General features: G+C 39.2%; 1 protein-coding gene across 1 annotated transcript in view; it reads right to left on the bottom strand.

Annotated features, from left to right (window-relative positions):
* Nucleotides 1-11004, bottom strand: part of MAATS1 (MYCBP-associated, testis expressed 1) — a 30434-nt gene extending 19430 nt beyond the window's left edge. Inside the window, exons 1-9 of the mRNA XM_009873770.1 lie at nt 10933-11004; nt 8710-8867; nt 5940-6023; nt 4615-4671; nt 3598-3779; nt 2681-2858; nt 2161-2318; nt 1719-1901; nt 1463-1605 (exon numbers count right to left, since the gene is read on the bottom strand). Of these exons, the coding sequence (XP_009872072.1) occupies nt 1463-1605; nt 1719-1901; nt 2161-2318; nt 2681-2858; nt 3598-3779; nt 4615-4671; nt 5940-6023; nt 8710-8855 (1131 nt within the window). The 5' untranslated portion in view covers nt 8856-8867; nt 10933-11004. The remainder of the gene's footprint in view (nt 1-1462; nt 1606-1718; nt 1902-2160; nt 2319-2680; nt 2859-3597; nt 3780-4614; nt 4672-5939; nt 6024-8709; nt 8868-10932) is intronic.
* Between the last annotated feature and the right edge of the window lie 547 nt (nt 11005-11551).

Raw genomic sequence — 11551 nt, 5'->3', positions numbered from 1 at the left:
CGGCATTCCATCTCCCTTTGGCCACTAGTTTTTCTCTGAAGAGACATTATTGTGTGAGCAGCCAGCATTTGGGCATACTTCTTCTCTGTGACTACAGCTAGACACTCCACTGTAGTATTTCAAACCGCAAGAAATACTTTGAACAAAGAGAATACAATTGCTCTAATGGGAATTCAGCTCTGAAATCTTGGGCTAACATTCTGCTGCCTATGAGAACCATGTTATGATCCAGATTATACATAGCCACTACTTGAGTTTTATGCAAAAAAAAAACCCCAAACTCAAGCCCCTTCAATACTGCTGTGTTTTCTTCTCTAAAACTGTAGTGAATTAATGTCCTTAGTTCTTGAACAATTCCTGTAGCACTCAAGAATTTCTTTGAAAATTTTAATTCTGAATAATAATCAGATGCAATGTTTCATCTTTTACAAGATCCAGTGGAATTTAAATTTGAGATAATGTGATTGATTTTTTAGAACAAGATTTAAATTTAAAATTCATTAGTAGAAAGTTACTGTCTGCACTGAGAATATTACTAAATTACACTAAAACAAGAAGGCTATACACATAATTTGCAATTATGAAATATTTCTTCACTAAATAAAGCATAAATGGAAGTTGCCAAGCTTTACAAATGAAATTCAATATTTTTCAGAGATACAGCAGCCAGCCAAGAATATGTCTGGTTTTAAAAAAAGGTAACCCTCAACAGCATCACAAGAAGCTTACTTAAAAGTACATGTAATTTACAAATATTGTGATTGTAGATGCAAATGAGGCACTTCTTTCCTCAGTGGTTAATTGCACGTATGGACACCTCATCTGCATGAACAACTGTGATAAATTAAGATATGCAAAACACTATTAGCATGTTTGCAAATCAGATGCCGTTGTTAGGGAACAACGGTGATGTGCATCTACCATTCTGATCCGATTTTACAAGTGGGGTCATTTTAATTAAGCTTTGCTGCAGTTGTTTTTATAATGTGTACTTAAAATGTACATTTTTTTGAAATGTACAGAATTTTTAGCATATTAATCCAGATTTGATTTATTTAATTATTAGTAGTTTGACAGTGTGACCAGTATGCTTGCCTCTTACCCATTATGAAAGCAAGCCAAAAATAGAATGAGCAAATGACAGGAGAGAATTTCTAGTTGATCTGATATCCAAATACCTGACCTATAGGAAGACAGAAGCAGCTATGCCCGTTTTCTATATTGTTGGAGCAGAAGCAGATATCAGGGAAAGACAGAACTTGCAGACTGAGTTTCAGAGCAGTACTGGTCATGCCTACAACAGTCTGAATGTTTGATCCATTCTGTCCTTGAAACTGACTCGCAGAAAATATTAATTTAGCACAGGAAACTGGAGAAAGCTTACACATGTTTCTTACCGATTGCATTTCTGAGCAGTTCAAAACTAAGAGGAGCTGACATGCTGCTGGGTGCAGCTCCATACCTGGTGAACTTGTGCCAGCTCCAGCTCTAGCCTTGCTGATCTTTTGACATATCCAGTCTTAGTGGTGGTGCACTGAGGTTTTGGAGCTTCAGTCTTCACCAGCATGACAGAATCTGGGAGACATGCTTCCAGTTCGCACAGTCCTAAGAAATAGACACCGCGAGTAAGTAATGGAGTAGCAGGGAGAGAAATTTGAGCTTTGTTAAATATTTTAAGTAAATATCTCACACTAACTAAGTCTTCCAAAATGCTTTACCTGCAGAGGTGTTAAGATAGAAGTTTTTTACCACATAGCGTTCAGAATGGTTGTCTGGAAAATAACCAATTCTAGACAAAGGAGCGTATGTTTGTGACGCAAAGTCAGTATACTCTTTGATGATATCTCGTCTCTCCAGTTTCCCCATCACGTTCTTCCTCTTAGCTATCAGTTTCCTGAGCACTAAAAAAGAAATAAAAATGCAAGAAGGTTCTGGGTGCAAATAGTTCTAAAAAAGCTGTATCTCTGGAAATTCACAAGAGCTTTTGCTAGTTAATATAAAAACATGACCTGTTTGACCAGAACAAATGCTGGCCATGCTTATGTATATTGTAGATGCAACCTTTTCCATCTTGAAAAAGGACTGCAACCTTGTGAAAATAGAAATGGCTTATCTGAAAACTAAGTCTCATACTGCTCTCTCCCAGCCTTTCAAACTTACCAAGTGCACAGTCACGCTGAATCTTTTTTATTTTCGCTTCTTTAGCCTTCTGATGATTTTGCCAGTGGTCTTCCAAGCGCTTGGCATCCAGCTCATTCTGATTCTCAACTCGCCTCCGCAGTAGCTTCTTTAAGACTTCCAGCCGAACCTTCTGCAACCTTCAAGGAAAGAAAAAGCTAGGTATGACCTACTGTACTCTGCAGTGTTATGTGCAATGCCGTTCATCATCAAATCCTATAGTAGTCAAATCAAATCCTAAAGTAGTCAACCAACTACTTTACACATAGCTTATATTGCATATCTCGTATTTAATCTTTCCTTTTAAAAAATGAGTTTACCACTGACAAAAAGTATTGTGGTAGTAGTCTCTTATATTAAATGTAACAAATATAGCCCTTCCCAAAATCAGAGGATTTTCACAGAAATAAAACGCTTATACCCTTCAGCCAGTCCCCTAAACCTTCTTGTTCCTTCACTATTCAGCCAATAATTAAAAGAAAGAGTATAACCGAGCTCCTACTTTTCTATTTCCTGTTCTCTAAAGGCCCATTCCTTCCTCTCCATCTCCTCCATCATTTTCCTCCTCTTCGCAATTTGTGAGGCACTGTCCATGGCTGGAAGAGTTGCTTCCCATGCACGTTTTTCCCGAGCACGTTCAATCATCTCCACCTCGGCTAGTCCTGCTGGTAGCCCCCGACCTTACAAGGACAAGAAGCAGGAGGTCTTTAGGAAAATGGTGCATATAGCAAATAACCACTACCAAAACAAAGAGGGCTGGATGGATAGAAGCCCATATGTTAAACACAAGCAGAACTATCAATAGCCAGAACTAAATACTTCTAAGGCCATTGAAATCCTGCAGCATGAGGAACAGTCGGACCTGCAGTTACTACAGCTTAGTTGACATTAACACTGCACTTCACTCCTCTACTGCAGGCTGCAAAGGAAGAAAAACTTTTACAAGACGACACTTTCTCAGAACATGCACTTTCTTTGGCATGTCCACTGTCCATCATTATTGCAGGTGGGGTGCCAGAAGACGAGTATCAAAGGCATATTCTGGGGCAGCAGTGTTCATACTGTTTGTTTTTTACTCAAGTATGGCTCAGAACAGCTAAAGAACAGTAGGTAAATGGAAAAGCTGCTCCCAGTTTGTATTTGTAAAATATATCACAGAATGCTAGGGGGTTGGAATGGACCTGACCTTTTCATATTGAATAATCTCAAATTTATGAAATGCCCCAGCACAGCACTTTTAAGTAGGAAAATATCATACCTATTTTAGAAATAGATAAAATAATGTTTCCCAAAGGAAGACAACAAAGGGCTGCCAAAGCTGTCAATAGACTTGAGACCTGGCACTGGAAAAAAGAAAAAAGAATCTCCTGCAAAAGAGGTGATGTGATTACCGTAATTTATCTTGATTTCAGAACTCACCCCAAGTGAGTGTAGCAAGTGTCAGAAGTTCAGGAACTGAGCCACTGGGAACTACATATTCAGGGGAATAGGGATCTGTCTGGGCTTCACCATCCCTATAATCTGTCTGTGTGCCCAAAGTTCGTGACTTGGGACCAAAGACATCGCTGTCTCCTGTAGCTGAATGGACACAGGGCTCTGTCCTAAAGAGATGCAAGATGGAAGAACATTTGTCACATTCATTAAAAAAAAACCACCACAAACAAAATGGAAACACAACACTAAGTCAAAGGCAGGATATGTTTTATTTCATCTTAACATTGCTCCTATTGATGTTAACTCCATTATCTTTAGTAAAGATAAAGTCCTCTGAAACCTCCCTCCTTAGCTAAACAATCCAGAAATCTCCTGGTTTCAGCTTTCACAAGTTATTACATCAAATCTTTGCTATGTATCCATTCTAAAGTGTTGCTTTTAATGGGCAAAAAGTAAATAATGCTTAAGTGTAAAATTAGGTAAGACTGCTTCAGTTTAGCTTACATGATTGTCTTTCCAGCACTTTCAGAACAAAAATTACATTCTCACGTAAGCATATACAAGTTCCATTGACTCTACTAGAACTGAATCTTCTTATGTCCCCTCAAAATTTGATCCCCACTGAAAACCACATTAGACTACTTCATGGATGCTCTACATCTGAAGATTTTCCAACAATACGGCTGTGTTAGAGAATCTTCTTACATTAGTATCTCTTCTAGGATTCAGAGACACTTGGCTTTCAGTTTCAGGCCTCATAATCATAACACATTTGAGGCACATGTCCTTTACCCACAGAGCATTACTTACATACCACAAGCAAATTCTGAAACAGTCACCTGTTTCCTCAGGAATTCTCAATGGTGAACAAACGCTTATCTCTTAAGTTTTTCTTTCTGGCTTATCATGACATAAATTGGTCACCAGCTAAATAGTTTCCCAGCCTTTTTCAGGTGAGACGTGACCCATCACAACAGTAACGTTCTAGAACTCACTACTTACTTTGCCATTGCACAAACAACATTTAGTGGAATCAGCTTATTAGAAGGGATGAGAGGTCTGAAAGGAGAGAATGCAGACGTAAGACAACAACCATGAGTACAGAAGATCATTACTGTTTAGAAAAACTGCAGTCCACTAATTTAAAGGGAATTACACTGCTTCCACAACTCAGATTGTGTAGTTGCATTTTTAAGAATTGGGCTTGAATATTAAATAATTCTTTCATAGCTAAGAAGTAACAGAGGAAGTTTCACCAGTAGGATTGTGTTATTCTTCTGTCAAAGAAGAAAGCGGAATTGCAAAACAAGACAATAATTACATGAAGTTAGTTTTGAGTGTGTTCGCAACATTTTTAGTATGTCTCACTAATTAGTTTACTTTTTCCACTCTGAGTTTTTAAGAGAGTGGTTTTTTTAGTAACTTCTTGAAATCCTGACAAAAATTCCTATTATCAGCTTGTAAGGTAATCTATTTTGGACTTAGCTAATTGGATTGTTTCCTTTTTTGTTGCAATATTTTATGAAGGATCTCAAAAGAGGTATGGGGTAAATGACATATTAATAATTCCTTCTTAGGCATTCTTACAGTTTGCATATTGCAGTTCATTATCAATTTCCCGTAGCCTTTGAGAGATTTTAAAGCTTAATTTCAAATAGCAAAAGATAACATCATCTTTGTTCTTTTTTGTTGTTGTTAAAGGAGCCATAAAGAACTTCAGTTTATTAAATTTTACCGTTTTTTTTAATATTTAAAGTAGACATATTGGCCAATAGCTACTGGCTATAATAGTGAATGTAATTCAGAGTATATGTGACTAAGTTGAGAATGTTTGTAGACTAGCTGTTGGTTCAGATCTTGAGTCCACTGCTGACCTGCAGTGTCATCCTGGAAGAAGCAGAGCAGTTCTGCAGTAGAAGACATTGCTGAAAAGCTAATCAAGGATTCCCTTTGCCCCCTTTCTGCTGCTGGCAGAAACTGAGAGTTAAAAGGCACCTTTCCAGGAGTCTGGAGAGCCACAATGTCTTTGTAAGCATCTTCTTCCTTTGTGTAGGAGGATCTATGGCTGAAAGCTTTCTACAAATAATTAAGTACAAAATGCCAGGTACTTTTGCTTATATGGTAACTCATTACCTGAAAATTCTGGTATAGTGTGAATGTTAAAAAAACCCTTGTGATTTAAGATTTGGTTACTACTGATATTTTCCATAGCAACGATCAAAGAACTGACAGGAAAAAACCCCAAACAAACCAGAAAAAATATGGCTTTGGCATTTATTTAGGTACTTTTTAAACTGAACTCTGTTTCAAATCAGTTCATTCTTTACCGTGCAAAATACTTGTAGCGATTCCTTCCACTAACTTCAGGATCTTCATATACAATTTGAGGTATCTGAAGAGAAGACTGAGCTCTGAAAGCCAAAATGCAGAGTATCGTTTAGAAGTACATTCAGCAAAGTTCAGATCTTTTTTTCTTACACTTTTTTGTTTAAAGAATCTCTCTACATCTCTGGTTACACAATCACTGATGCACACTACAAATTCCACAAAATCCCCATACTTATACAAGCAATTATATTTTGCTATATATATAGCAAATCATATTTACCTATATATATATACCAAACAGTTCAACACTTCACGCATATTTCCCACCATGTGTGGGCAAGAAATGGACATTTGCTGCCTTTAATAAAACATGCACTTGGCATTAAAAGAACTGGCCACTTGTAAATGTTTGACCTTGTAATGTAAACTACTTATATTGGGAGTGCGGGGAGCAAACTCATTTCCTTAAGAGGGAAAAACTTTGCATAAGAGAATATATGTGTAAAGGAGTAGCATGATCAAAGGGGAAGACTACTGATTTCTATCTTTCAAAAGTAGCTAAAGAGATTTGGAGCAAATGTGGAAAACTTTAAAACAGCAATTTCAATTTGAATTCTCCAATAAAGGAGAAAAATTACGGTGACCCTGTGAACGTTTCAAAACCTATCCACAAGTCTCTCTTTTGTAAGAATAGTCCTTCTCAATTTTTTCCCCATTTTGAACAGTAGGCAGACTGTTCACTATATTTGACTATACCATCTTGGAGGTTTTTCTTTATTTTAAAGCTTTGGAATACCATGAGGTAGAGCTCATTAGAGCAGTCAGGATTGCTATTTGATTTCATAACTACTTTAAACTCCAGTTTTACTCTTCTCAACCTGCAATGTGGTAAAAGAGAAGAAACAGAATTTCTTTTTTTTTAAAAAAGCCATTAAAGGTAAGTCATTTCCTTAAGCTATATATATAAGTCCTTAAGGTTTTACATAAGACCACTTTTGGCAACTTGCAAGAATCCTGACCTCGCACATGGAGGATTGTGGGTGCTGGAGTTGGTGGCTGCCACCTAATTTTACACTCAGAGGTATATTTGCAGAAAGACAATTAGCAATACATAACGCTGCTCGACAGCTGGGACCAAACCAGAGGGCTGCACACGGAGATTAGTTGTCTTCAAAGACCTCGTCTAAGTCCTGCATGAACTGTGCTGTGGAACTTGGGGAGCCACAGTATGGCTACCTGCTAGAGCAAAGCCTACAGAGAGATGCTTCACTAACCTCCCGTGACAAACAATTTACTGCCAAGGTAAGTTTAAAGTCATCTCTTCCCGGTACTTCCAGTCATATCACATAACAAAAGAAGGGGGGGAATGTTTCAAGATGAGGCCAGTAACCTGAGATACTTGCTCAGCACTAATCAACCCATTATTGCCACGTTGTGTTTGTAATTCAAATGAGCTAATTGAGCTGTTTTCACTGGCGGACTCTTTACACATCAGACTGTTGCTCCATCCAGATGGATTTGTGTTTCATTCAGCACAGGTGGGCACTTATTCTTATGATCTAACTTTATTAGCATAAGCTGTTCATCCTGTTATGGTATAGTTATAGGCACAATGGGAACCCAGTGAAATAGCCCCTTTTATTCCACAGATCCTGCCTCTTCCATGTCCTTGACTTATATTTGCTGACTTTGCTGAAATAAATGAGCATTTATTCCTGGTAACCTTGCAGAGGCAATGCAACTACTGAAAAGACAGCTGGGAAATATTCTATCAGCAAGTCTGTCAATCAGTGCAGGTTGAAACAGAGGGGATGTATTTCTCATTTGCTGTTAATTGCAAGACATTTTGCAAATACATTTTGTTGAAATGTAAATCAATTTTAAAGCAGTGCAGGTGTCAAATTTAAGTTCTTGTTACAGGTAAAATATAAGAAGCCAGAGGTTTTCATGTGCTGTTTGAAATGCTGAAAATAATAATAAGGAAAAAAAAAAAAGAAGCTCCAAAATTATTATTTTATTATGTAAGCGAGAATACATCAAAAATGAAAAAAACAGGTCTGAAATATGCTGTATCACTCTTAAACATCTTTGATTACTGTCTGGCATGCAGTAGAACTCAATTACCAGCAACCCTGGAGCACCCATCATCTGAAAAGCCTATGGTCTAAAGTTAGCTTGTTAATGTGGTGAAAACTTCTGAAAACAATGATCTACCTAGGCTGATGTCTGCAGTCTTGATACAGCTACAAGAAGACTCCAAAAAACACACAGTTTGTCAAAACATATCACCTTTTTTTAAGTATTTGCTGAATCAGAAGCCCAAATTGAGAAGCAGGGGAAAGTTCAACTAAGAAACCCCTGCACTGACAACATGGTGCCCTGGTTTAGGCCTCAAACACCCTTGAATGAGCATCAAAAGAAATCAAACTCACTGCAACGGCACAGGACTAAAAGGGAACAGCTCCTGACTGTAACACCCAGGAGTCACTGGAGTCTTCATAACTTATCTGATCTATAAGAGTTTGAAATAACTCTAGCCTCTTTCCCGGCAACCACTGCAAAATGGATAGCACGGGGATGAAGGAATGTGCGACAATCCATCCTGTAAGAGACAGATGGGCAACCATACTCCACAACAGCTGCAATCTCTTAATTTCAAGGGAAATATAAGCAGGAGCAAATTGCAGTCATCGCCACTTCACCATACACGGGTTTTTGTTGTTTTTGTTTGTATGTTTGTTTTAAATTATCCAAGCATAGAACACTTACGCAGCAGGCTGCTGAAGAGCCTCCAGGCACTGCTGAGCTCTCCCTTTCCATCTTCGGTCAATAAATAGAGGCACCAGATCTTTGCCCTCCAAGTACAAACCGTGGCCCGGGAAATGGATCAAGCTACTAACCATACTTCTGAACATCGGTGCCTTGACCTAATGTTTGCGTGGACACAAAGAAGAGAGGCAGTGGTTTAGTGATTTCAAACAGCATTAGAGAGGTCAGCACTTCAGGTTGCTTGTGATTTACAGGACTGCACATTGGGGACTGGGAAAGAAGGCGGCATACGTATGCTAATGGTGTCAGCTGGTTAGGTGGCACTTCTCAAGATGTAGAGCATACCAGACTAGCAGCAGATGCACAGATATGTCTTCCGGCTGTTTTCCAGTGTCTAAACTTATACTTAAAATCAAAGGGTCTAACGGTTCGTTACATAAAGAAGTTAGTGTGCAGTAACTGTGAATGTGCAGTAACGTGAACTGCCAGCACATTACCCCATGTAACTCCCTCCTATTTCGTGTGCTCCACTTAGAGAGTAAAGTTACATTATTTTATACTGCAACAATTTTAGTGTGTGTTAAAAATATCTCAACGGGAGTAGAGCGCACAGAAATGATCACATTAAAAATCCACACCCTTCCTTCTAAGCAGTAATTTCCCTGGGTAGACATGCCTTAAATCTCTAAATTTATGGTTGCCGATAAATCTTTGCAATCGTGACGTGAGTATAAGTGATGTAGCGAGATTGGCTTGAGCTTCTGTGAAGCCTGAAATGGGGATCGAATTGTGAATCGCCCCTCATTTCAGTGTGTGCTAACTCCAATGCATATAGGTTAGTGGTGACATTTCAAGTACAGTAACTCACCAGAGTGCAAGGGAGTGTCAGATGATGAAGATCTAAGCACCTTACTACGAGTAACTGCTTGCTGTGCATGAGACTGCGTTTTTGTTTAATTTCCCTTCACAGGAAATGTGAACTTTGCAGAATTTGGAAAAACCCTATATACAACCTAATACTATCACAACCCCTGTCCACTCCATTTTGTGATGCTGTAGATTAAGAATTCAGCATTGTATTGTTCTGAGTTGCACATTATGCGCTTGCTGACTCATAGGCTTAAAATATGATTTAATCAAGTCAGTCTGTCACCATACCCATCTGCACTGTTACACCTATGACGTTAGTGACAGTATGCCTGCTTTGTCTGGCCTGAACTCTTAGCAAAGCAATATTGTTGCAAGGATCTCTACCATGACAGGTGACGTTTCCAGCTCCATGTGCATGCCTCTCTCTGGAGAGGCAAACACGTTTTCTTCATGTAAGAAAAATGTCTCAGATAATGGGGTAAGAGACATCCAGAAACATTCTTCAAACACGTTTCTTGATTCCATTGCTGGAAAACTGCTCAGGGATCTTCTCCTTGACATACAGCAATGGTGTTTCAGGGTTGCAGGCTCACTCAAGTGCACAGCTTCAGGAGGACTCTGTTTAAAATCCAATTCAATGTGCAGTTGTACAAAGTCTGTTTTCCTTTGGCATTCTACCTATATGCAGCCTGTCCAGCCATCAATCGCTGCTGTCTAAAGGAGTGACTGCAACGCCCACAGGCAAGCCCTAGCTGGTTTTAAACTAGCTAGAGTGAATACTGATAGCAGGGGAGCAAAAGCAGTAGGGAGCCAAGCATGGGCTAACCAGGTAAGGGCTTAGCTAGGAAGTTAAATTGCACTAACTTAGTATGAAAAGTCAGGATGGGTTTGCAGTCTTTACAGACTGCTTAGCTGTTGCTACCTAGTAATTTTAAACTAAGTATGTTGCCTTGACTTGTAGCGTAAGTATACCCTGAGGTGAGGAGGGACCATGTGAAATAACATATTTTCACAGCTCTGCTTGAACAACAGCCCCAAAACTGTCCGGTTCTTAATACCATATACAAGCTATTCTTAACAGCATTTGGAGATATTCCATTTAAAATACTGACACACAATTTAAGAAATTACTCAGGACAAGAAACTTGGCATGTCTAGGCTGCTGCTACAGAGACACCCTAGGCCAACAATCACGTTAAGTCTTGTTTTAGATAAAACTGCTGTCTTTGCTTTGTGTTTTGCTGTTTTAAGGGAGCAGCTTAGAATTAAGAATTTCTACCCACGAGTATGTATACACACAGAAACATAAGGTGCACATGTGAGCCAACACATGTGGCCAAAGCCAACACCTACCACTTTATCACTAACAAGCTGACCGTGGACATTTGACTTTGAATGGTCCTTCTCAGCTGATAGTGTGTGCAGAGGGTCTGAAAGACAAGTGAACAAATGGGACTAGTTACCTATTTGAGGAATCAGCCTGAATCATCAGACTCAAATTCTGTCTTTAACAGTCTGTCCATAGGAGAGTATAAAACAAACTAGGAAAGAACAAAACTGGAAAACATGTCTCCATATCAAAGAAAATCCACTGTCACAAAAAATGAGCCTCAGAACTGAACTACTACTGTTCTGTGGAATGTGCATGTGATTGAAGAAAAATCTACTTTTTTTGGAAACCCTGCCGACTGAAACAGAAAATGCAGACATGAAACAGGGAGGGGGAAAAACAAAAGTATTGTGCGATGGTAATCAGTGGAAATATTACACTGTATGCGGTGCTTCCTCCTGGGATATGGAACTGGTGCTGGCTTTCCCCCAGCTGGCAAATGTTTCCCAGTTCCAGGCCTCTCCTCTCTCCCGATCGCTGCCGACCCCAATGCTTCACCGCTACCACCCTGCTCCTGGGGCCGGCTCCAAACCTGCTTTCCCTGCCGGGCTACTTGCCGGTCGTTCGGTGACACAGCCCCTC

The sequence above is a fragment of the Apaloderma vittatum genome, unplaced genomic scaffold (genome assembly GCF_000703405.1).
Source record: "Apaloderma vittatum isolate BGI_N311 unplaced genomic scaffold, ASM70340v1 scaffold6547, whole genome shotgun sequence".
In the NCBI taxonomy this organism is placed as follows: Eukaryota; Metazoa; Chordata; class Aves; order Trogoniformes; family Trogonidae; genus Apaloderma; species Apaloderma vittatum.
Note: the sequence above shows the minus strand (reverse complement) of the source record. Positions and strands in the feature narration are given on the sequence as shown.